Source organism: Chroicocephalus ridibundus, chromosome 7, assembly GCF_963924245.1.
Source record: "Chroicocephalus ridibundus chromosome 7, bChrRid1.1, whole genome shotgun sequence".
In the NCBI taxonomy this organism is placed as follows: domain Eukaryota; kingdom Metazoa; phylum Chordata; class Aves; order Charadriiformes; family Laridae; genus Chroicocephalus; species Chroicocephalus ridibundus.
The window spans coordinates 54277622-54302627 of record NC_086290.1 but is presented as its reverse complement, the minus strand read 5'-3'; the positions used below and the strand labels follow the sequence as shown (position 1 = coordinate 54302627).

Sequence of the window (25006 nt, the reverse complement as noted above, 5' to 3'; positions counted from 1 at the left end):
TAAATGTCGATGACTAAAAGTGTTGGGGGGAGGTTGGACCAGCATCAAATAAATGGGGTAAGGGAGAGAGGAGCTAACTTGTCCCAGGTTAGTACTGATTGAAACCTATGAATTGATTAGCCCATGTTTCAGACACTCTTCTATGATATTTTACATCCTAATTAGTGTTGTTTCTCGACAATAAAAAGCAAAAGCTTACAGTCCAGTGTTCTGAAACTGTCTCCTCACAGGTGGTGGAAATTGAAATTGTGTAGTTTCTATCCTTGGAGGTTTTCAAGATCAGACAGAATAAGACCCTGAGTAACCTGGTCAGACCTCCCAGCTGATCCTCCTTTGAGCAGGGAGTTAGACTAGGTGAATTCCTGAGGTCCCTTCCAACACGAATTATCCTATGATCCTGTAGCAAGTTTTGTCTTTTCAGAACACTCGCCATGGAAAAAAAAAATCATTTTTGTAGTGTTTTAGGATCTAATATTTAAGTGGTGAAAAAAAAATGCTATATTGGGTTTGTAAAACAAAGGAAGAAAGTTATTGCTGAAAGTACCCAAATTACAGAAGGCTCTTTTTGGCTTCATTACACACCCATTTCCAAGCCTTTCTGGCAATCCACTGCTTAGCAGCAGTAAAAGGTTCAAGGTCTTGCTTTGACTCTTTCCCTTCAAGTTCTCAAAATGATTTGGCGCTGTAATGTTATGTGCCTTGAAGCAAGAACATGGAGGGAAGGCAGTTGGGCTGGGAGTAGTACTCACAAAACAGAATTTATATTTGTATTTAAATGACTTCTTAGAATAATAAAAAAAATTAACCAAATCTTCAAACGGAGGCCTAAAGTGAAGATTGTGATGTATCCCACTAATTTGCTTCTGTTCTTCCTCCTAAAGTCTCAAATGCCGCAGCATGGCAGTGTTACATGCTTTTTCTCCTGGAAATAAGCTTGTACTCTGTGTGTATTAAACCCTGCTGTCAGTCTGTATGTGCTGATGTGCTGCTCATTTGTGCCTGTGTTTTGCAGCTGTTCTGTCGTATAGAGGTTCGGTAGTTCATTCTGCTCTCACCAACAGTTAAGCAAACTAGAGCAGGGTCCTCGAAGCATTGTTTGTTTGCTCTAGTTAGTGACTCCTCAGAGTAGTGCTTTGCTTTGGTTTGGTTTGGGGGGTGTGGGTGTGAGATGGGTTGGTTTGGGGGTTTTTTGGTGTTTGTTTTTTTTCTTTTTTTTTTTTTTACACTGGATGGAGATTATTCCATCCCCTTTGGTGTAAGGACCCTGAAACAGAAGCTTTATGAGGTAGAGCAATTCTAGTTGCTTGGAGGGGTACACGTTCCCATTTTGAATGAACAGTCCTGAAGGATTAGAGGGGAAAGCCAGGAACACCACCGTCCCCGTCCTCTGAAACTTTCCCTGGCTTTAAATACTTAATTTCTTCCTGAGCAACAACTTATTATTTTTGGTATTGTTGTTTGCTCATTATGTCCCAAAGCTGAGTTAGTGGAGCATTAAGCAACACCATCAGCGTTTTCCCCTCTCTTTTATTTAGTGATGATGGAATGATTAACTGTCAACTAGAAAGCTGTACCTCAGGATGGGTATTGTATTGCTTCTTCTAACTTCCTCGATTGTTGTCTGTATTTCCGTAGGTGCCTGATCTCTACCAGCTAACACAGCCCTGAACGGATGCATAGCCAGGCCTGTGAGACACTTCAGGACATACCTTCAACTTGCAGCTGAAAAAGGGAAGTTTCAATTCAAGAAAGCACCTCCAGTTTTTTATTGCCCTGCAAAAGTCAAGTGTATCGCAAAGTGTGAATGCTGCTCAGGTCTACATCCTCCCCATGGGCAAGAGCCTGTTTTTTTGTTTCAGAAGGCTTCTCTCTTCAGAAGACTCCATGAGGCGGAAAAAGTTCTGAATTAGTCTGAAGCCAACTAGGCCATAAGAAGTAATCGCAGAGATTTGGGGAACTGAAGTAACTGAGGGCTCTTTTGGAGGGATGGGAAAATTTGCCCTGAAACAGAAATTCAAACATGCCATTTTAAGCTTAAGCAAAAAATTAAAACTGTGAGTGTGTGTGTTTAATTTCTAAAACTTAATGCACATACACATTTTGAGTTCTCCATATAGTATTATATTCGTAGATCTATCTCTGTGTGTGTCTAAATACCTGTATGCGTACAGATCAGTATGTATGCGTACACACACGAACTCAAGGGATAGCTTACTGAAATCCAGCAGGAAAACTGAATAGAAACGTGAAGTGATTTATTCGGTATCAGCTGCTTTGATGGTTTCAGATTTTTAACGTTGTATTGACAAGGCACTCGCCACTGGGTGGCATGTCTGACTTGGTGTGTGCTAGGAAGCGGGGTGGTGCCCAAGGAGCATGTCCTGCTATGACTTTCACAGACAGTGTCCCCTGTGAGGTTTGTCCTGGCTTGCAGAGTTGTGGATGGAGAGATCAGAAGGAAAAGAAATGAATATATCAAGCCCCTAGTAAATATCCTCTCAGAAAGGAGATTTCCTCATGCCCTTAACTCAGGTGAAGTATATGATGATCAGGGAGATCTTGCTGAAGTTCAGCTTTTGCAACTGGAGACGCCTGGAGAGAGCTTTACTTGGATGCTAAGGAGAAACTCAGAAGTCACCATCTCTACCAGGAGATCATCGGGATTCATTCCAGGACTGGAATTTCATGTTTTGGCTGTGGGATTCCCATCCTTTCCTCCTGGATGTGAAGACTTAGCAAGGGCCTGGTCTCAGAGCAGGCTGAGCTAGTTGAGAATTCTGCGGGACGTCCTGGCTTTGGCATGGCCTTCACCTTTGTGCCGTGCTACTGGAGTGTATGCATATATGCACACTTGTGTTGCCTTTCTTTTCTGTGCTGGCAGCTGTTGAATGTTGGTTTTTATGTTTAAGAAATATATACTGAAAAGCCAAATAAATGTTTAAGTGTCTGGAATTGTCTGCTGCCTGCCCTCGGCCTCTCTTCTGTTCTGTGCATCCGTAGCTGTGTGTCTCTTCTTTGTGTCCCTTAGAGTTCAGGAGGATTCACAACAATGACAGGAACTGTGTCAAAGACTAGATTGCAGAGTGATTATTTCTGAAAATATGATTCTTTGGTTCTAGGCCACCTGTAACGAAGACATCATCGGAGCAGTTTTGAAATTTCACAACCACATGAAGGCTGCTGTTGCCACAATCTATACATTAAGCACAAAAAGACTTGCGCTTTGGCAGTCTGTTGTCCACGTATTCCAAACCTGGAAAACAAGGAGACTAACTCTTGCCATTAGAGAAAAAGCTCACTGCACCTACTTCTCTCACCAATGAATGAACGAAACCAGGCAGTGTTTTTGTGAAAAGGGCTGTACATTTTAATTCCTTTGTGGTTAAAGTGCTCTGCTTCCTCCTGGAGCTGCTCCACTTAAGCCAGCTGCACTTGCAGCATCTATCTATGTAAACCATTCATTCTTGTTTCAAGGAAAGCATACAGCAGTAGGTGACACTTTGTTCAAATCCATCCTTTTTGCAGCAGAGCTTGCTTAGTCGGCTTGGATGGCCTAAGCTGTACCAAGCTGAATAAATTCTGTGCCCAAGGAGTCATTTTTGGTTTGAAGTTATGGCTTGTCATTAATCTTTCTAAGTCATGTTCTCCTACACTGTCGTCCTGAATTAGCTTGCTACTGCAAGTTAAGCTCTTACTCTTCTGCTTCTCTATTAAGAAACCCATATATGTACAGATACATGCATCCCCTTATCATGCAGATTTTTCTCTTTAAAAAAGGAAGGTACTTGTCAAGTTTTAAACTCTCCATTGCTTGTTGGCTGGCATGCGTGGTTTTAGTTGAAGTACTCTTCTTCCTACCTTTCATGCCAAGGTTTGCAGCATGAGAGGTCTCAATTTTCTGATGTGATTGTTTAATCTAGGAGGTTGTTCAGGGTGCATTAGAAGCCTGTTAGAAATATACAGATTTAAGATTACAGGAAGCATCCTAACAAAATTGGAACTGGTAGTAGCTCCAGCACTTGAATCTTCATAATTACTCTGTATAATGACAGAATAATGGCACGTGATTTCTCAGCTGACTTTTCTGTGGCACGGCGTAGGGGCTGACCTAGTTACTCTAACTTTATTTAGCATGTTTGCTTCCTTTTGTAATCAAAGGCTAGACTGAGGAGGACTAGTCTGTGAGGTTTGAGCTGTGCTCAGGGTTAAATCCTAACCAATGAAGTGATGGCTGCCTAGAGCACACCTCCGGCTTGCTTTATTCTTAAGATTTGCCAGTTGGCCTGCAGGCATTTACTATTCCTTTCTTACTCTGATAACACTCCACAGACCTTGTGCATATACCCTTGTTACCTCAACTCTTGAAAGTGTAATGGATTACATTGGGTAGTTTGGTATCTTGAGGCAGAAATCTGTCCTTCTTCCATACTTTACTAGAAGCAAGACTCCTTTAGCTTTTGTGTTTTCAGATAACTAAAGTGCAGATGCCGTCAGCTGTTGATTTGTTGTTTATGCTTTATGAAGCCACACAGGAAAAAGTGAAGGGTAGAGCTTAAAGTTAGTTGGCAAAACACTGGCTCCCTCAGAGCTCAGTGAATCTTACCCAATCTGCCTTCCCTCCTTATTGGATTAAATGGTGAATGGGACTGAAATAGCTTTTTCTCTAGCCATCTGCCTCTGCCGGCTCCCCTGGCACACAAGGAGCTTGAATGAATTAGCAAAGAAATAGCCAATGTCTGCTTAAAGACAGCACCTCCTTAAGGTCCGACAAAAATAGAAACATGAGTCACTCTTATTCTTTTATTCATTGACACCCTTTAGCCCCTTGCATTTTGTAGGCTGTGATGCCAAAAGGGAAAGAAAAAGATTCTGACTTCTCTTCTTAGCTCAACAGAAGTTATTCAACCCTGTAGGCACTTTCTGGATGGAGTCCTCCATCCTTCTTATGAAATAATTTCTGGGTTTGTGTTCATGTGCTCTTGGTGCCTACCGTACTTAGGAGTAGGGAAAAACAGTGATACCTCAGAACCTGCAGATCAGCACACATTTCTTAAGCAGCTAGGAGATTAGGGAAGTAATGCACAAATACGCTCTTTTGATGTGACTAGACTTTGTTATCTAATTCCAGCTTTCCTAAACTAGAGCTAGGTAATTACACTCAAAGTCTAACTGAGAGCTACTGGGTAAGTACGGTGTTGGTGATAAGCAACGTCAGCCAGATCCGTAAAATGCATGACTAGAAGCAACGGTTCTACTGTATGGTTACACTTGCTGTTTAACATAGCTGTGGACTTTCCTGTACTAACTCCTGTAAGTGCAGCACCTGAGCTTGACTTCAAAATGTCTTTACAAGGGAGTAACTGAATGATCCTTCCTGTTACAATATGAGCTTTTCTTCATTCCAGAATTCTGGTATTCTCGCGTCTGCTAGGATGAAGCACTTAACAGTTTTGTTCCCCATATAGCTGCTTATGGATTGTGATTGAGGGTTTACTTGTTCAGCAGATGTCCTTGTTGATAAGCTGTAAGAGTTGAGTTTCCAAAGTTTTTCATTATGAAGTATATTTTCTGATTTAATTTTTTATGGCTCTTATCGGAACCCTGTCCAATTACTTATTTTATTTTCAGTTACGGCATTTTAACTGGTAACAATGACTCTAGCAGTGGTCACACCAATTAAAAACTTAGAGTGTAAAATAACATCTTTCTCTTTGGTTACTTTCCTCATTATACACTGAGGACCACAGTAGCCCCTTGGCCCCTGTGCTGTATTGAAAGCCCATCTTCAGGTAATTATCAATGATTACTCACAAGTCTCATCAAAGAGCTTTTTTCTATGATAATCTTCCATCGTGTGTGAGGACGGGGAATGGGGATGATATGGCTAACAATGCAGAAAAATTTGTTAGACTCAATGATTTAATGTTTGCTAGGCACTCCAAGAAAAGAACATGAACGTTTTAATGAGTGGTCCGTGTTCTGGGCATTACCGTAAAAGATGTGCATCGTTGGATTTGCCTTACGGCATAGAAAGACCTTTAATCTCTGCTTGCACTTCCTGTTGCCCCTGACTTTGATCGGGTTTCTGCTTTGCAGGCTGACAGCTGAAGAGGTAGAACCTCTAGAGGCAGATACAACCAACCGCTGGCAGGGAGTCTGCATTAGCAGAGCATCTCCCACACCGTCAGAATCTGCAGCCACTGTGAAGTCACTGATCAAATCATTTGACTTGGGATGCTCAGGTATTTGAATACTGTATTTTGTTGGAAAAAAAAATTCTAGTAGTAAGCAGGTAGTTTTTCCCACTTTGTGCTGCTTCTTAATGGATGTTTTCTGTCAGTGCTTGGTACGTAAATGCTGTCTGTGGAATGCCACTACATCAGTGGTTCCCTGCTCTGACAAGATGGAGATAGTTGGGTTTGAAATACAAATGTTTCCACGTTTTTTCCTTACAGGTAGCACTGGACAAAATATCACAGTTCACAAGGTCCCCAGGAGCCCTCTGAGTGGGATTCCAGTGAGGACAGCCCCAGCAGCTGCTGTTTCCCCCATGCAGGTACAAGGAGCTCTTTCCATCCTGTAGTTTTAAAATGGGTAGGTGCAGTGTTTGCTACAGCGTGACATAGCTTCAGCATCCAACGTGCATATGTTGACAAGGGGAAGGGGAAACTCATCTGTTTATTTGCCACAAAACATCAAATGCTGTAGTACTAACAAAAAGGATCAAAGTGAGTTTGTCTTTAACTTCAGCTTAGAGGTCACAGTGGACGGATGTGAACTCTTTGGAATACAGTTTTGAACTTTAATCACTGTTGACCAGAAAATAGGTTTCAATTATTGGCAAACCTCAAACTAAACTAGGTAGCTGGCATGTGAGTTGAAAGACATGGGATAATAAGTTTCTAAGATGCGTGCTCCCAGTTATCCATTAAGTTCATGCTGTGCTGAATGAAGAACTCTTACAGTTTGGGGTTTTTTTCCTACTGAAGTATAACTGTTCTGGAATGAAGTACTTAGTATGTCACTGCACCAGTTATTTAACTTTCTGTTAGCAATTTTCAAATCTGTGGTGCAACGTTATTGGCAATACGGCTTTTGTGAACGATGGAGGAGCAAATGTACTGTGCTTCCCAATTTCCACATGTGCTGAAGGTGGCATACCATCAGACTGCTAACCTGTCTGGGCTGGAGAAGTCATTGCATGTTTTTTGACTTGGGTGGTCACTGGACTTACAACAAGTTATTCCCCTCTGGATCTGGGTAAAAAACAGTTGTGAGGCTGGGGTGTTTAGGTGAGTGTTCTGAAGAATCGGATGGCTTTTGAAAGACTAATGTGTGAGCGCATTTCCTTCAGAGAATCAGCAAAGGAAGTTTAAAGAACAGGATTAAACAGAGGTCTAGGAACCTTTTATTAATGCCTGGCTGGGGGGATATTAATGCTAAAAACTGGTGCTGGGGCTGCAGAGTCAAGAATCCTTCTGACTTATGATTCGAGGTGTTGGGGACAGAGGGAAGGTTAGGAACAGACGTTCTTACTTCAGGTTTGTGACACTAGATTATGTTTGGCAAGAGAAAAAATGGTGCAAATAGAAATGGAACCAGTATATTACCAGCTAAAAATATTGTTCTTTTATTTCTCACAACCATTTATCCAGATGATACCTTGTTGAAAGGTTTGCGTATCCCTCCACCTAATTTGTGATCTTGAGATAGCAGAAACATCTCTTCTTCCTGCTTGCCTATTTAAGCATGATGGCTAGTATTTTTTTTAATTATCTTTTGTATGTTTATTTGTTTCACAGAGACATTCTGTTTATAATAATGCCAAGCCAGCCAGCAAAGGCGTTGCCAGACACACAGATCTTTCAGACCTTCCTCTTGCAGGTAAGTTGCAGTAAATGTACAAACGTTGCCTCTTTTTGCTAGCAAAAGCTTGTCGTTAACTGTTGGCCGATGCCTGAGCCATTTTTCCTCTTCTTGTATGGTCAAAGGAAAAATGAGAAAGTGTCTTCAGGGTCTTTGTTTGAGAGAGCTTATTAATTTTGTCATGTTTCCATTCACATCTTGATCATAGCCTTAGAAAACTAAAAAATAGCTGGTTTATTATGATGTGCCAACACAAACTTGCCTTCTTTATTCCAAAGTATCCATGGCACCTCTCTAATCCATGCTGTGGAACTGGAGAGGATTGGATTTTGTTCAACATGTATGTATCTGGAACAAGTCCAAAGCACTGTCTTCTGAGGGCTTATTTGTTTTTAAATTGAGCTTCATTTGAAATACATCAAACATTTCAGATATCGATGTGACTGTTCTAGGAGCAGTCATATTTGGGCTCGAAATAGTTTGTTTTGAGAGTTCTCAAGAGATGCGTTTGTTTTTATTTCACACTTTGCTTTTGTTCTCTTGTCATTTAATATTCTTTTCTACCAGTGTTTGTTTCCCATTTTCTCTAGGGCCCTTTATTTTGATTATCTAGTCCTGACTGTAGTTGGTGCATTGGAATCAAAGCTAGTAACAACAGATTATTGGATTTTTAAGGACAGATGAAATATTGTATTCCTTTAGTGAAACCTCAGTGAAACTGCAGAGAGGGACAAAAAAAATCAGTCACAACTTGTTCATTGGTAGACTGGTTTTTCTGCAACAGTTTGCCAGTACGAGAGAGCAGTTAGAGCCTGTCTTCATTTTTAGACTCTTCAGATAATCTGCTAAGATTCCCCTTCCGTCATTCAAAGATGAAGAGATAGTGGATCTGAACAGCAAGAGAGGTTATAGGGTAGATGGCAGCATAACCAAATAACATCTTGTCTGTGCGACTGGCTTCTCCTGCAGGAGTAAAGGCTAAGCAAGCAGAAGTTACCAGTGGAACAGACGGAGTTTACTTATTTGTATCAGTTGGTTTCCAGAAAATGCCTTGTATGACAGTGTACTCTGATCCTAAATGGAAAATAAGACCTTTTTAGTATTTACCAGCTTACAGTAAAGTAATGTGTCAACTGTGTAAAATAATGATAGTCCTGAAGAATAAATATCCCACTTCGGGCCACGGATAATTGCTATTACACATGGATAATTGTTCTGTGAAAATCTGTTGATATCAACAGATATTTTATTAGCCATTGTATGGTAAAAATTTATGGTTGCTTATCTAACAAGTTCCTGTATTTACAGCTTCTCTTTGTACCTGGGTTTAATTTAGTTCCAGTAATCCATAGCAAAGGTTTACTATAAAGTTGTAATAGCTCTGGTTCCAATCTAAATAATCCTAGAAGGCAGTTGATCCAAGCCCTGTGCAAACAACACTGAATTAAAAAATATCCCCAAGGAAATTCAGAGTGAAGTAGTCTCCATCATAATAATCTTCTGGCTGATTCCATCTGACCAGTATCACAGCAGGGTTCTGTGATGTCCTTAACGTGACCCAAATGTTACATCGTTGGGGAGGAGAATGGATTACTTCGCAGAGAGAGCTGATCTTTGGCTATGATCTTTTCATTTAGAATCAGAGGTTTACTGGTTCTGTCCTGGAGTTTCTAGCAGCCAGAAATAAGTCAAAGGAAGTATATTACTCATGCAAGTGAGACTCAGGGTACAAAACTGGATATTGTTAGTGTGCACCACTTCAGCCACTGCTGTAAAGTTCAAGCCAGTAACCACAAAGTCTCTTTTAAAAGTGCAAATAGATAGTACTAACAGAATGGGATTTTTCCTTAATCATGTTGGCATATTTTTCATACATTTATGACTCTGTTTCTCTTTCCAAATTACTCCTAATATACCCTCATCTTCTCCCTCTTGTCTTTCCAACTAATGCTTCCAATAGCCTTTATTACTATCTGGGATCTTTCCTTGTCCTTCCTTTTTTCTGTACCGTGCATGAATGCACAGCACTTCCTAATTGGACCGTGCCATTAGCCAGTCCAATTATGTTAATGACAATTTAATAGTGCGATTTAATAATGTGGGGTTTTTTGCTATCCTTATAAACTAGTGTGAAACCTCCATTCTTCTTCATGATGTTCAGATTTTATTTATTGATATACCTTTTTTGGTAGATCCGTTTCTCTAAGCATAATACAATGGTCCCAAGAATCATTCATTGGATGCCTCTCTGATTGGGGTGGCTATTTAAATTTGAGGCAATTCCCCATAGATCCAACCCAATGAGGATCTAGGAGAAGCATACACATTTGGAATATGTGGTGGAAAACTAACAAAAGGGCTTTTAGAAAGCGTGCTGTGGGCTCTTTCGTGTTTGTTATGGATTCATGGCACACACAAAGAAGGGACAGATGAGTGGAAGGAAGGATGACCCTGACTGAGCAAGGTGTATACAATCGAATGCAACAAAGCTCTGCCTACAGCCAAGTTGCTGGAAGGGAGACAGTCTCTTGGGACTGGATTCTGTCCTTTTCCATTTGGAGTTCTTAATAGAAAGGAACTTAGCAGCCTTTTATGCTGTGGAAAGAAGGTGCAGAGTTGCCTATAGCTCTCGGCAGCTACAAATGCTGATTTAGTCTTACGAAATTCAGGAGCCAAAGCAAAGGCAACTGCAGGCTTGTTGGAGGGATGTGTTTATCTGGCAACTGCTGATACGCACACCCGGTTTACTGCTGAAAAGAATTTTGGGACTGATTTAGTGGTACTAGCCTCTGCTGAAGGTGAGATAAGAAGGAATTCACACCTCTAGGTGATATGGCATTAATTGAGAATTAACATAGGGAGGTAACCGAGATAATTTGATTTCTATGATCTCTTTGGCTTGTCTTCAAAAACCTATTAACATTGGATTTTATGGCTACTAATTTTGTTGATTTTATTTGATTTATATATATGTACACATATATAAATATGTATAGTAAAATATATTATATAGAAGTAGGTAATATGTGTAATAAAAATATAGATCCATCTGCTATGAATTTATTAAGGCTTCCCAAAGTCCTGTTAGGTAGGATGCCAAGCATCGTGTTGTAATAAGTGCCTTGTACTGCTGCCTTGAGCTGGGTTGTATCCAGGAGACTAGAGGCTTTCTTGTTGCAAGTCCGCTAGTGACAGAAAAGAAATTATTGTGCTAGGGCTGGTCAGTCATCTGGTGAAGATATCTGGCGATCAGCTTTTGAACCTTTAAGACTGTAGATTTTGGTATTTCCCCTCATTCACCTGAGGCCCCTACCCCCCAGCAGGAGCATCAATCACAGGAAACCAGGCAGTCTTTACTGTTTAAATCATCAAAGCCATTCCTTGTTATGATCACCGCTAATCTGCTCAAGGTTTCCTAGCCCCATGTGTGTTTAATGAACAAATGAGTACATTTGTTTAGAATCAAAACAACAGACTACATATTGTGTGCTGGGTGGCAGGACAGTGATTAATCAAATTCCTCAGACTGCAAACTGACAGCTTTTTTTTTTTTTTTTTAATTCCCACAGACCTTCTGAAGGGGAGAAATGAAGAGCTGAAACCAGACCATTACCTCCGTAAAAGCCCCTCCCTGGAATCCCTGAGCAAACCCCCTATGGCCTTCAGCAGCAGAATGCTTACCTCTACCCCCAGCAGCTTGAAACCCCAAAGCAAGCTCAGGTACCCTCTCAGTTTCGTGGGAACAACAGCACACTGGAAAGATTGACGGCATTTCCTGTCACCAAGATGAATGATTTAATCTGGTGGACCCCTATCTCCAGTGGAAACCCTGCTGGCTCAACTGTCTGATTCAGAATTACCAGGCTTTGTCAGGTCTAAATAACAAAATTCAGATTATAACAACAACATCTGTAAGATGAGCAATCATGACAAAATGAGGATAGCAAGTTTTCAGGAGGCACTCAGTTGTATACAAGAATTCCATGATGTACGAATGGTCAACGCTCATTGTCTTACTCTAGCTTTGCATAGAATCATGGAATCACGTGTTAGGGTGAGTTAAAAACTAAAAGCTTTAAGGTCTAAGGGAAAGTTGGATACCTAATTTTCTTCTGTCTTGAGAAAAACATACATATTTTCCACCATTGTGTCCAACTGTAGATGCTGTAGGGTGGAGACAGTGCAAGTGTTGGCCTTTAACTGGCTTCTAGGCCTCGACTGCAATACAGCTTCCAGAATTTCCAGCTTATTCAGGAATTCGTTCTGCAGCAGCTCAACTGGATGGGAATTCGCTGTTACAGATTCTTTAGAGAATTTCTTTCAATTGTACGCCTAAGTCCGCCTTTCAGTGTGTAAAGCAAAGAGGTTACTTGGAAATTTAATATGAAAAGCTGATGAAAACAGTAGCAGAAATGCTGAGTTAACACATGCCCACGACTATCCATAGGCCGCTGTTTTTTCAGGTCTTTTTCAGGTGTGCGGTAATACCAACTGAATTTGTCTCACCTCAAGGCAAACATAGAACGCAAGCTCTGAAAGCTCTTACAGTTTGGTTTACATGTAGGTTCTGTGCTGCCATTCTGCTTTGTCATACAGATAGTATTTACACACTGGTAAAAACGTAGAGACTTCAGCATATTTATCATCTTCTCCCTTATGCGTCCCTGGATTAGTGTGGAGAGGAAGGACCCGCTGGCAGCGCTGGCTCGGGAGTATGGTGGTTCGAAGAGGAACGCTCTGCTGAAATGGTGCCAAAAGAAGACTGAAGGTTACCAGGTAAGGGAATAGGTACATTTTTACTTTTCTCCGGAGAGAAGTTAATCCCTTTCCTATAGGTGTGCAGTAAGCAATGTCACTTCAAAGAAATATGTCTATTTTTGCATGTTTACTTCTACTGGGTGTTTCCATCCTCTTCCTTCAGATTTCTTTAACACAGCAGCTCCCAATGTTACGTTGTCATAAGTAATTCATATACAAACACCAAAATATTTACTGCATCAAAGGGTGCTGATGGTGAGAAACAGAGTGCGTATGTGCAGCAGCTCCAATTTGGCATCAATTTATGAAATTACGTTTTAATTAATAGTTTTTCTGTAGGCCTTTGTGGGTGCTGTTCTGTTGTGAGAGTTTTTCCATTGGTCATTTCTGTAAAATCAAAGAAATCATTGGGTTTTTTTGTGTGGCCTTGACTAAATGAATTTTTTGGCTTGGGACCCCAGTCTTTCTGATTTGCTGTGGTTTAATGGGATTTTTCAAAGCAAGGTTTGACTGCGCCGAGTGATTTTACCTGTTAAACAGATATAATGATTTGTGCAGTTCTCGTATGGCCATTGCTGTGTTTATCAAGCTCTGGTTAGTGTTTGTGTGCAGTTGAGTTAGGCCTTTGGTTCTGCTCGTAACTGAGCTGTAGAAGGCAATTATAGACAACAGTTCATCCTGTGATATATGCTGGGTGTGCAGGATGGTCTTGGTTTGATATAATGTTGAGATTTGTCTTTCTTAAGAATAATATTGTTTGTTACTTAGAGCAGAAGACAAAAGAAGTTATCACCACATGATATGCACCCTGGAGCAAGTCTTTAATAAAAGCAGAGTCCATCTTTTAAAGTAAATAATAAAATATTTTTTTTTCTTCACAACCAGCTCTTTATGAAGCGTTAGCTGCAGGGTGCGGGAGTTTGGAAGAAAAGACAGTAGCTTTCTCCTTAAGTAAAGGGATCTATAAAAGTTTGAGTCATTTCTTAGCAGTGGTGTATTCATCTGGCTTGCACCAATTTTACAGAAGGACAGGTATCAGAGAATGCTCTTGACTTCAGACACACCTTAGAATAAAGTCGGGGTTAGCGTTTATCCTGCAGTTCTGTGCTACTGCCTAAAAGGCTACAGTGCCGTCCCCCGAAATTGTATGCTCTGTGCTGTCTTGATTTATTTTATATCTCATCTATTAAAATTCTCCTGGTCTTGAATTCGAAGGTGTGGGGGAAGGTTGCAATCCAGTCCTCAGAAAATGATTAATGGAATTCAACTTTTGCAAGTCTAACCTCTGTTAAGCCAGCAAACCCATCTCTCGAGTAACGCTTTCTCCTGACAGTGTTGTCCTTTTTTCTTTCAAAAGGCACATACGGTGAGCAAAACAGTCTGAGTTCACTTTGTGTCCTCTGTAGTTTTCTTTCTCTGTTTACACCCAAGTTGGACTAAACGTATTGCTTTTTGAAATTATTATGTGACTTTGCAAATATAGAGGCTTGTCCTGATTCTGTAGGTACCAGATTGGCACCAAGAGTATTCCCTCTGTGATAGAATAGAAAAGGAGTTTTGTTTTTCTGTGCTGAACCCAAGTAGTGGAGCTAACTGCGTATCGGATAGCAGGCCACCCAGGAGGTATGCAAGGCAATCCGGGTCTATTTGTTTTTCCTTTTAGTATTAGTCTCTGGAGGAAAGTATGTCCATGCTTCAGAGGACAGTGGAAGTCTTTGCTTTCTATATGGCTGATGGAGTGTTGTTGCTACGTGACTGTCCACATGATGTTTCAGAAAAAAGCTTTGTCGTTTTGGTTCCTGCCTCTGGTGAGGCTCTGGTTCTGTTCACAGCTGTCCTCTGTCGTTACACTTTCTAAAGCGGCAGAAGGAGATTTCAGCAGTTTTTGAGAACAAGCAGGTAAAGCACTGTCAAACACTGCGCAATCCAGGAAAGTCCGAGAAGCTCAGACTGTGATGCAGTAGGAGACCTTATTACACAGAGTGTCAGATCTCAGGGCAAAAATTAGTCAGATGAACCAAAGGACAAACACGGTATTGATTTATGGTGAGAGTCTGGCCTTTCTATCTTCACTGCTTCATTTAGAGGCATTATCTCTTGGACATTCTTCCTCAGATTCTCATTCCCGTTGCGCTCTTTGTGGTCCGTTCACTCACTCTTCTTGAACTTGCTTTTCCCAGACCCTTGCACTCTTACGATAAGGCTGATATTAAGCTCCACAGGGAGTTTTTATCATTCTTGAGTACAAAGAACGGGAGTGGAGTAAAGAACGTCATCCTCCTTCCTGCCTTAGCCGCTGCAGTGGTGGGAATGAGGTAACGAACTCCACCGAGCAGAACCCTGATGACGTGCATGACTTCTTTTCCATAGATAATATCCCTGTCTATGAGGCATCTGTGCAAATCCCAGTATAATCTGTCATGTTCTTTCTAACATGAAGTCCAGAACCACAGATAACTTTGGATGCAAACTGTTTTCAGCTCTGTGATGCAACGGAATGAGAGAATAAAAGACTTGTTGCTTGGCTGCCTAACTTCTCTTTTCAGTGTCGAAATGTACTGCCTTTAAGGTCTAGTACCAGTTCCTCATCTGTGCTGGTGAGGAAGAGGGAAATTCCTTTCTGTTTAAATTATAAAGATGCCAGGTTTCATTAAACAGTACAAGCAAAATGGATTAGAATAACTGATACTCTCAGTAGCAGCTACTACCCATGTCCCAGATTCCCTGAGGAAAAGCTGGATTAGTGACCTAGGAGAGTATCTGGGGATAAGACCTAGGGACCAGCACACAAGTCTCCACTTTTAAATGCTTTAATCCGTAAAAGGCTTATACTATAGATAGAAATTTACATCCTGCTTCTGGGATGTATCCTTGCATTGGCTACAGTGGGAACATTCCCTGGCTTTGAACTTCAGCGTGTTCCCCAGGAGGCAATCTCATAAAACAAGAGAGGGACACTGGAGGGAGTTGAGACTCCCCATTAGTAGTGGCCTGGAGGGTTTTGTTTGTTTTTGAAAAAAAGAAATTGCATGAGTTTACAGTAACTGAGGGGAAACATAAAAGCATCTGTGTTTCTCTAGTCTGCTATGTCATTTCTAAGATCCCTATTTAAACAGTGATCTGATACCAAAAAGATATGAACGCTCAGGAGAAAGAGCAGTTATTTAGAACATGAAAACATAATCACTAGAACGAAAATAAAGAGGAAGTTCAGTTTAACAACTAGGAGAAAAGAATATGCAAGAGGGATTGCATAAGCTGTGGCGTGATTGATCATATGATTTCAATTGTCATATTTCAATGCCTGGATGAATGTTAATCTGGCATTTTGGCCATCGATTTTTGAATAACTATGCAGGGGAGGTGCTAAAAAAAATCTCAGCAGTAAAAAGAATTGTAGTGAAATAAGGCTTCGGGCTCAGTGGCTTTGTGCAAGACTTCCTTGAGGAAAATCTCCAGTTTAAGAAAACCAACCTTATCTATTATATGGTTCCCTATAAGAATTGTGCACTGGCACATGATCTCTTTCGCCAGACATACACAGACTGTACCTTCCGCCTCTCAGAATTTGTTGACATCACGGTGTATAATGTAGGGCGATGAGATGACCAGACTTGAGAACTGCTTTTGTAGCTCTGGAACTCAATTACCACAAGTCCTTTAAACCACAAAGCCTGCTGAGAGTAAGTTATTTATGTTAAAATAGCTTTTTGTCTGTTGTCTTGTGGGGTTGTTTTTCATCTATTTAAAAAGATTGTACATCATAGCACCAGTGTGAAGTAGAAATTGGGTGCCTCATTTCTAATAGGCTCTGTTCCCATGAGTTGTAACTCCTGGAAGCTGCTGAGAGTCATTCTTGTTCCATTATCACCTTCCATAATCATATCATTAGTGACTGTGGTGTTATTTAAGTGCCCTGGTTCTGTTTGCTCTCTGTGGAGACCATTTGTCAAGGGGCCAAACCTCTCTAGATTAAGTCTATTACTATCCACAGATGTATTGTGAAAACAGGGAACATCAAGAGGCACTTAACCCGTGATCATTAGAACTGAGGATTATTGTTTCTGCCACGTATACCCACTCCAGAGAGTGAAGGGAATTGCTACCATGTTAATGAATATGGCTCGCTTAAAAGAACTGTTTTCATATTTTTCCAACCACTACACATCCATCCTATGGCACAGAGGAAAAGAGAATCTGGAACAGACTCTTTTCTCCCATGCACAGTCACCGTTATTCTTTTTATCAAACTTCTGTTTGGTTTAGCAGGACCCATTTGGGATCCACTTGTTGAAGAACCACCATCTTTTACAGTAAAGCTATCTGTGCAGTTGTTTTAAGTAGAGGAATGCTAAATAGGAGGAGAAGAGGAATGTTCTAGAACTGACAAAGCAAAATGGCAGCTATACCTCTGAAAATTTTTATATTTCATATATTCCCGACCAGTGCGTTCAAAGCATTGCTTTATATCATCTCCCTGACTATGACAGTGTCAGTACGCCAGCTTATGGATAAAGGCAGTGGGCGTCTTCAGGAGAAGAGGCAGTGCTCCCTGTTAGCACTGACACCAGTAGGAGATGGCGGATAAAATGGTATCGGTCTTACTGGTATTTGCGGGACCAGCCCCAGGTCTGATTTCATACTGTCTGGAGGAATCTCAACAGCACGGAGACAGTACTAACCGCAGCAATCTTTACGTAGCTTTCACGTTGTACAAGTAGTTCCTGGAGAAAAGAATTCCTCTTAATTATTCTGCATAAAACATGCTAGCAACTGTGAGCAAAGCTGGAAGAAAATGATTTATTTGTTTCCATGCCTTATTTGGGGTTGTCTGACTTTGCAGCAGGTCCCAGAACACTGTGCAGTTTTAGAACGCGTGCTGAGGAGTATGTAGGAACTATTTTTAGGGCGATACTACCTGACATTGTATTGTTTAGTCTAAATTAGCAAAATACAAATATCTGTATGCCCAACCACTCTGAATATTTGCCTCAAAAGTTGTGAATTGTTTTTTGAAGCTTCCTTTTCTTAAAACACAAATAGATTTAGGGCTCTGACGAAATATCCCGATGGAGACTGCAGCCTGCATAGTTTCCAGATATATAGATGGACATTAAGAGGAGTCTAAGTACTTCAACTTTGCTGTATATACTAATAATATATATTAATAAAAGCTTCTTTCCTGTATTCTGCCTCAGCTATTCAAAAAGGAAAAAAAAAGCCTACCTTGAAGTATTCCCACTATTATGACTATTCCAACCTTGAGAGACAGAAATTGGAAACAAATTACTTCCGAACATAACCTAAAAGTCATTAAATGTAATTCTGAACGCTTTTACTACTAGAAGCATAAAACTGGTACATCAGACTGTAAGAGCTGGTGTGTCTGCATCGTACTGCGTTCTTCACGTAGCAAAGATGCAAAAACTTGGGGAGAAAAATAAAGGCTGTTGCAGTATTTGCTGTTTGTCAAGTAATTATAGCAAGAGACTGGTCGACTGGTGGTTTGGCAGTGGATACAATATAAAGCTTTTCACCCTTTTGTATTAGGTTTAAACTCAGACTAATACTAGCTTTTTTTGTTTATGAATTTGTGGCTTTCTTTTTCTCACAGGAATTTGCATTCCTTTTCTTTTTGCAGTAGACGGTATTTCCTCCATATCCTCTTTGTTTTCGAGCTCTATTCCATGACACTATCCCCTGCTTTCTCATATTTTTTTTTTTTTTACTCGTTTTCTGGCTGGATGAGATCCAGCACAGATTGAGCGTGGCCCAAAGATGTACAAATGCAGATAGGCTGATGAGGGCATAACGTATTCCCGTCGGTCAAATGGTCGTGGGGCCAATGCATTCTCCTTAGGGAGGTGGACTCTCCCTGCTGTAGCACGGCCAGCCGGGATGACTGGCTTTGGGCTGCCGATGCATCAAGTGGGTGGTGTATTCCTGGGGCTGCAGGTTGTGGGGACCTGCTCCTTCATGGCCGGTTGTGCATTAGCATGTCTGGGTTTGACCGTTTCTTCCTTATTCTGGAAGCTAAGGGTTATATTTAGAAATAAGAAGTCTGTTATTTCTTTGTACGTCATCAGCATGGGTAGTTGACATTATATTTCTGCTTAAGCGACTACTGTCTCGATCTTTAAGTCTCAACTGAGCATTTCGCCTTACTTACGCTTCAGTTATGCACCGCCTTGGACCGCAGAGCGTGAGCAGAGACTGCGCTGCGAATGCTGCCCCGGCCCTCGGGGCTGGTGCTCAGGCTGGCAGTGCTGGTGGAGAATCAAAGAGCTGGTTGGGACAGAAACCAGGGATCAACCCTCTGAACCTGGGCGGAATACCATTCCTGGGACTTGGCTCATGAAACAACGGGTCAGACGCTTCCTTTGACACTAATACAATGGAGCTTAGTTTTAAAGCCTCGAGAATCCCAGCACAGCTGTGCACTGTCCTAAAGAAATGCAGAAAATAACCCAGTTATTTCTTAATCGCAAGATCCGCGCCTGGGTATGGCTGTGATTCTTTTAGCCTTTTCTAGGATATTTCTTGTGTTTGTGTCAACAAATAGCATAAAACTGTTTCAATATGTTTCCAAATCGTATCAGTCTTTCTCTTGGTATATCAACATTAATCAGGTTTCTATCTAAATATTTCACTAGCCATGCGAACTAGGTACGCGGCGGTGTTCTGTAATTCAGCAGTAATGCGGGGGAGTGGATGCACGCGTTTTCCGGCCACCTTTCCCAGTGAGGTCTGTCAAGCAACAAGGATAGGAGGTAAATCCCATCTGCTGTTACCCATGGTTTATGTGGAGTCAGGAAAGGCTGGATTCCCACAGCGCTGTGATCTCGTGTGCTGGAGATCATCAGCAAACCTAAGTCCCGGTTTGTGTGATGTGGGTGAAGAAAAACACTGGAGAAAACCCCTCCGGATTTAAATGGCAGCCATCCATTCATTCCGAGCAGCATTCATGGCAGAGTCTCTCTCTTCTGGGGAGGACTGGGAAGATTTCCCTTCTGCCGCACCGACGTGTGCGCCTGAGATTAGAGGCTGATGGCCAGAGCCTGCTGAGCAAGCAGGAAAAAGCTCTCTGTCTTAATATTTACCAATACTGTTGATGCAATAAAGTTCTTCTCTGGCGAGCAGTGACACTTACCCTGAAGTACCATATGCTAGCGTATCCTTGTTACAAGAGGGTGTACATGCTTACTAAGAGCTCTGCATCGACAGTACTTGTAGCATTTTGACATTTAGAAGTAAGATTTATGTGCAATGGCGTTTTTCCAGGAAGTTATTAGTATTTTCTGTGAGTTTCTGAGAAACGGGTGACATTTCTGGCTCTCTTCATTTTTCTCCGAGTTTTGCCAAAGAGGAGGATGTTGACTTCAGAGAGACTTTTCCTGTCTATGCAAAAGTTGAGGGGATTCTTGGTAATAGCTATTGAAGCAGGAGGGATTATCCTGTGTTTAAATGGAAATTGACAATAAGTTGGTGAGGAATTGTGCTCCCAAATCTGCTTTGGACCATCTTGGTGACCTTGGCAAGTCTTGCATAATACCATTGCCTTAATTTCCTTAATTGTTAAAATATAGATCATCATATCGTATCATTGGCTGATGATGAATTTCAGTAATATTTGGAAAGATGCTCTGATAAAAAGGGCAGTGTTCAGACTTCTTAAGTAGTGAAATATGGGCTTAAAACTTCAAGATATTCCCAATTTTTTTTCCAGAATAAATGTTTTCTTTTTCTAAATAAAAACACTTATAGCTGAATGTGTACATGCAGTTTCTATGGACCCAGGGTCGGGTCTGGAAAATAAATGCAGCAGCCAAATCATGGCGTGTTGGGAATAATCAGGTTGATTTACCAATGTGCAAGGCCCCTTCACAGCGATGCCAATGCTTAAACGTGCTTCTCCAGTGTAGCCAAATAACTTGAGCCAAGCTCTACCTTTTTTCACATAGGGGGCTTTATCCTGTAAACAAATACAAGTCTCTTGATTGGAGGGATAAAATAAACGCCCATGCAGGGCTCTCATGCGTAACTTTCTATCCTGCTGGGTAATTTTAAAAATAGCATTTACATTCTATCCATCCCAAAGTCCAAGACGCTTTCCTTGTGTTGCCTGGATGCAATGACAATCAGTGAAAACACTGAATTGATTTGCCACCAGCTGGAGCAGCTCCAAACTGTGAGTTTAACTGGGAAAACGCTGAGCCCTGCTGCCTGTTCCATGAACATCCTTTGCTGTTGAGACCTCTCCCCACCTTGTCTCCATCCTTTGCTGTGAGCCTCCTGCAGTCTGCAGCCTGCCCCACCGCCCAGGAATTCCGGGACATGGCTAATCTCGGAATTCTCAATAGGGATAATTAGAAATAGCTGTGGGAGCAGCCAGCGTGGTCATTAGCAATTCTGCAGCAGGGCTCCAGGCAGGAAGTAGCTGTGCTGCTGCCTTGGACACAGAGGGGAGCTGGTTCCTCCCCCCCCCGCCTCCCTCCCTCCTTCCCCAGAGTATCTGTGTGGTCCTTGGAGCTGCGCTGCTGCATCTTCGCTCCTGCAGCCTTGGGAATGAAAGAACGCAGCCCGGGCCATTTCTCTCTGTGGCATTCAGCAGTGGTGCCGTTCATACGAGTGGGTGAGGAGGTGGACGGGAGTGTTAGCTGTGTAGCAAACGGGGAGCTGGCTGTCAGCAGGTGGGTGTAACAAATACCATTTACCCTGAAGAGCAGAAAAGAGATGCACAGCAAAAATAAGAACTCATCAATATCTAATGGGATTCTTACAATGAGGAGAACTTGTTAGTTCCTGGTCTTGCTGTGTAGTCTGCCTCTGCCTCTCCAGGTACAACTAATACTTGTTTTGCCCACTCACTGAATGGGACAGTGGTGTAAATTACAGAAGTACCCGTCGCAATTGATGTATATCTTTTGTCACCATTATCTCATCTCTGAAATGGCCCAGAGATGTCCATGAAATTGCTTCTGCTTATACCAGCTCTCATTTGGTCCTGTATGTTTGTGTAATAAAAAAATCAGCTCCCTGTGAACTCAGCATTACATGTCACCCCCGCCCCTCCCCATTCAAGTGGCAACTGGTGTGCAAAGTGATAAATTAAGACCCAAAATAAGGAATATGTACAAACCCTTGTTACTTTACTAGCCTTTAGTGGAGCCTTTGAAGTAGGTGACTTTTAAGAATGAGAATGTTGTCGTGGGGTAATTTGTGTTCAAAACAACTATTATTTGCTAGGAAAGGTTCAGTGCATTCACTGCGTGTTAGGCGCACTGTGCCAGCAACTACTCTCAAGCCTTGTTTACCAGCATTTGTTTTCATTTTAAAAGTCAGTCTTTATATATTAAAATGGAAGTAAAAGCTAAAAAATGTGAACAAAGTATAGCGAAATGTTTGCCAGTCCACACAGCGCTGGGAGCAATAGATCTGATGGGCACGAATGGATGCTATTTGGCTCGTTAGGGAGGTTACTCATATGTCTAGTTACAGTGATGATTTCAGTGTCAGTAGTAACGGGTTTTCACCTTGCAAGCAGAGGAAATGAGAGGTCAAGTAATTACTTTATCACATATTACCTGAAATATCTCCCTTTTGGTATTACTTTCATTTTTTTATTCTTACGAAAACCTTAGCTATAGCAGCGCCACGTCTTCTTTGTAATCAAAATAGCAGAACTGAGCTGCCTTCTACAGGTCATTGATCTCCTCAATACCTCATGAAGAAAGCGCTGAGCTTAAAAAGTGCACAGACCGTTTTAGAATGGCTTTACAATTTACTCTGAATGATGTCTCTGAGACATCTCCTGTCAGATGAGCTTGTTTTGAGCACAGAGCTTGAGAGCATCATGCTACCTATTCTTGCCAGTCTCAACTAGGAAAGGTAATGAAGAAAACTGGACGTGCCTGACTTTTTGGTATCTTCTCAGATCACTGGCATTTGAGAGACTAAAACAGTTGGTAGCCAAAAAATCTTTGTGTAGGGTGTATGACGATAAGTTTGTGTTAAATTTTCTCTTTTTAAATGTCCCTGCTCCGTGAGACTACTGTAGTCAACTGATGTTTGATGCTTTTGCGAAAAAAATATGGTCATAAACTCTCTTTCCAATGTCCTGTCTATGCTAAGAAGGCTCATTAATTCACACTTACGGAAGCAAATGATAAATGATAAACCCAAGGCAACACCTGTGGCAGCAGTGGAGCAAGGAGCAAACAGGACCTAGCAATGTGATGGGAAATGGTGTTCCTTTGTAAAAAGGGATGTAGTAAATGGGATAACCTTTAAAGAGCTGGCACCACTTCCTTAGCATTTCACTGTGCTGTAATTACATACTTTAACAGCATTTTCACATAGCACTTTATGTTATGGGAGCTATGTTGTTTCATACAGATGTACTCAGCAATAAGATGCATGCCTGTCTGACGTGGCTGGTAGAAGCATTAGGAATACGAATGATGGGGACAGAAACAGAAAGTTTCAAAGAAAGGTTAAAACAGTTCTTATGGAGACTGCAGCTGCCTGAACCATTTGAACTAGGGATATTAATACAGCCTGGAGGATAGGAGGTCATTTGGCTTCCTTCCCAATCTTGGCTGGCCACTTAATCTCTATACAATAAACAGTATTGCTGTTCCACAAGTTATTCTGGATTTTATTTTTTTTTTTTTAAATCAAGAGGCGTTACTTTATTGTGTATTCCATTTAAGAGAAAAAGATTTCTAAGAGAATTCAGAAAGGTTCCTGGTAGTAGCTTAACTAAATGCAATATGCAAATCACTTTAGACTTGCAGCTACCCATTGAAAATAGCTGTGTGCAATTGTCCAAGTCATCTGGGCGCACCCTGTAATTACAGAAAAATCCAGGCAGTCTTTAATTTTAGGCATTCATGCCATTCATCCGTGTTAACTGGACCTGACCACACTTCCAATTCACCCCTATTTCCAGTAGATTGCCCAGATGTTTCGTATCTTTGCTGGAGCATTTTAGATGAGCCTGGAGTGTTCTGTTTGCTCAGAAGGTTAGGTCATGCTAGAAGGAGCCTTTCTTCACTTTTATTGCTTCTTAAGTATTTAGAACTTGCCTATCCAGAGCTTGAAGCTTCCTTTGATAGAACCTCTTTGGCTGAAGCCCGCTAACATGTCCCCAACCAATTAGGGTGTAATAAATCCAAATTAGATTTGCAGTTTCATGCAGCTATTGTTAAAGATGGGTGGGTGTGGGTAATCTTTGGAAGTTGCCTTTCAAGGTACCTTGGTCAGATTTTTACGTTAATTAGAAAGGTCAGAGTTCAGATTTGCGGAGATGTGTCTCATGAAAAGGAGGTTCCTGTTCAGATATCTGTGTTTAAATATAACCACGTAAAAACACTGAGCTGTAAGACTTTTTGGTCTGTGGAGGAGATGTGAGTCTCCGGTTAGTGATAAGCAGGAAGGATTGAGAAAGCTGAGCCAGTTAAGGGGGAGCTGCTATTAAAAACAAGGCAGTTCCCTTTGGTTTATTCAGTATATTTACCTTAACTAGTTTTGACTTCAGGATTTAAGTTTGTATTCTGTATGGGCAACATATTCTGTATGTGGCAATAATTAGCCACTCTGGCATGTTCCTGGTGTGCCATTCTGTACCAATGACTTCTGAGAGGCAGGAGGGTTTGTTGTAAGCCGAGAGAGGAGGGTTTGTTGTAAGCCGAGAGAGGAGGGTTTGTTGTATGCCGAGAGAGGAGGGTGGGAGGAATGATGCTGAGGTCATATTTATTGCAGGCTTTCTTCCACGGAGTTCCAGGCTAGCTTCAAGCTGATTCGTGTCTATAATTTATAATTCTGGGTCTTACAGAGAAAATTATGACTCAGAGAGCTGTGAGCACAGTAATATCTGCGTAGCGGGAATATCTTGTGTCAGTATTTTAACGTACTCAGGCTGTAATGCAGAGCGTGTGATGTCATTGTTGCTTTTTACTGAAGACCTGGAGTCAAAGATCTAGCAAAACCTAATGGGGTGGTTGTTTTTTCTTCAGATAAACAAGAAATTGTTTTTAGTGAGAACAGATCACACAGATTTCCCTGTGTGTCTTTACCGTGGCTCTCATAGTGCTCTGTTATCTGCAAGCAAAGGTCCTGTTCCTGGGGTGGGGGCTAAGGTTAATGACTTGCAGGTGTTTACTGTCTTTTAGACTTGGCCTGCCACTAGTATCATAGATAATACATCTGCTCTCTAAATAACATTGCCGGGATACTTTTTTTTTTTTTTTTTTTTTACTTAATGTTAGGTACTTCAAAATTGATAGAAACAAACCATGCTGGGTACTACGGTACCTTCAGATAACTGAGCTCCCTGGTGTGGTTCCAGATCCCAGTCTCTTGAATATTCCCAGTGCATGTA

At 41.4% G+C, this 25006-nt stretch overlaps 1 protein-coding gene across 5 annotated transcripts in view; it reads left to right on the top strand.

Annotated features, from left to right (window-relative positions):
* SPECC1 (sperm antigen with calponin homology and coiled-coil domains 1) overlaps window positions 1-25006 on the top strand; it is a 98946-nt gene that overhangs the window by 62605 nt on the left and 11335 nt on the right. For 4 of the 5 annotated variants that reach the window (XM_063340554.1, XM_063340553.1, XM_063340555.1 and 1 more), the window contains 5 exons: window positions 6097-6242; window positions 6456-6556; window positions 7803-7884; window positions 11436-11586; window positions 12540-12642. In XM_063340554.1, the coding sequence (XP_063196624.1) occupies window positions 6097-6242; window positions 6456-6556; window positions 7803-7884; window positions 11436-11586; window positions 12540-12642 (583 nt within the window). The other variant, XM_063340557.1, reaches the window with a different exon arrangement.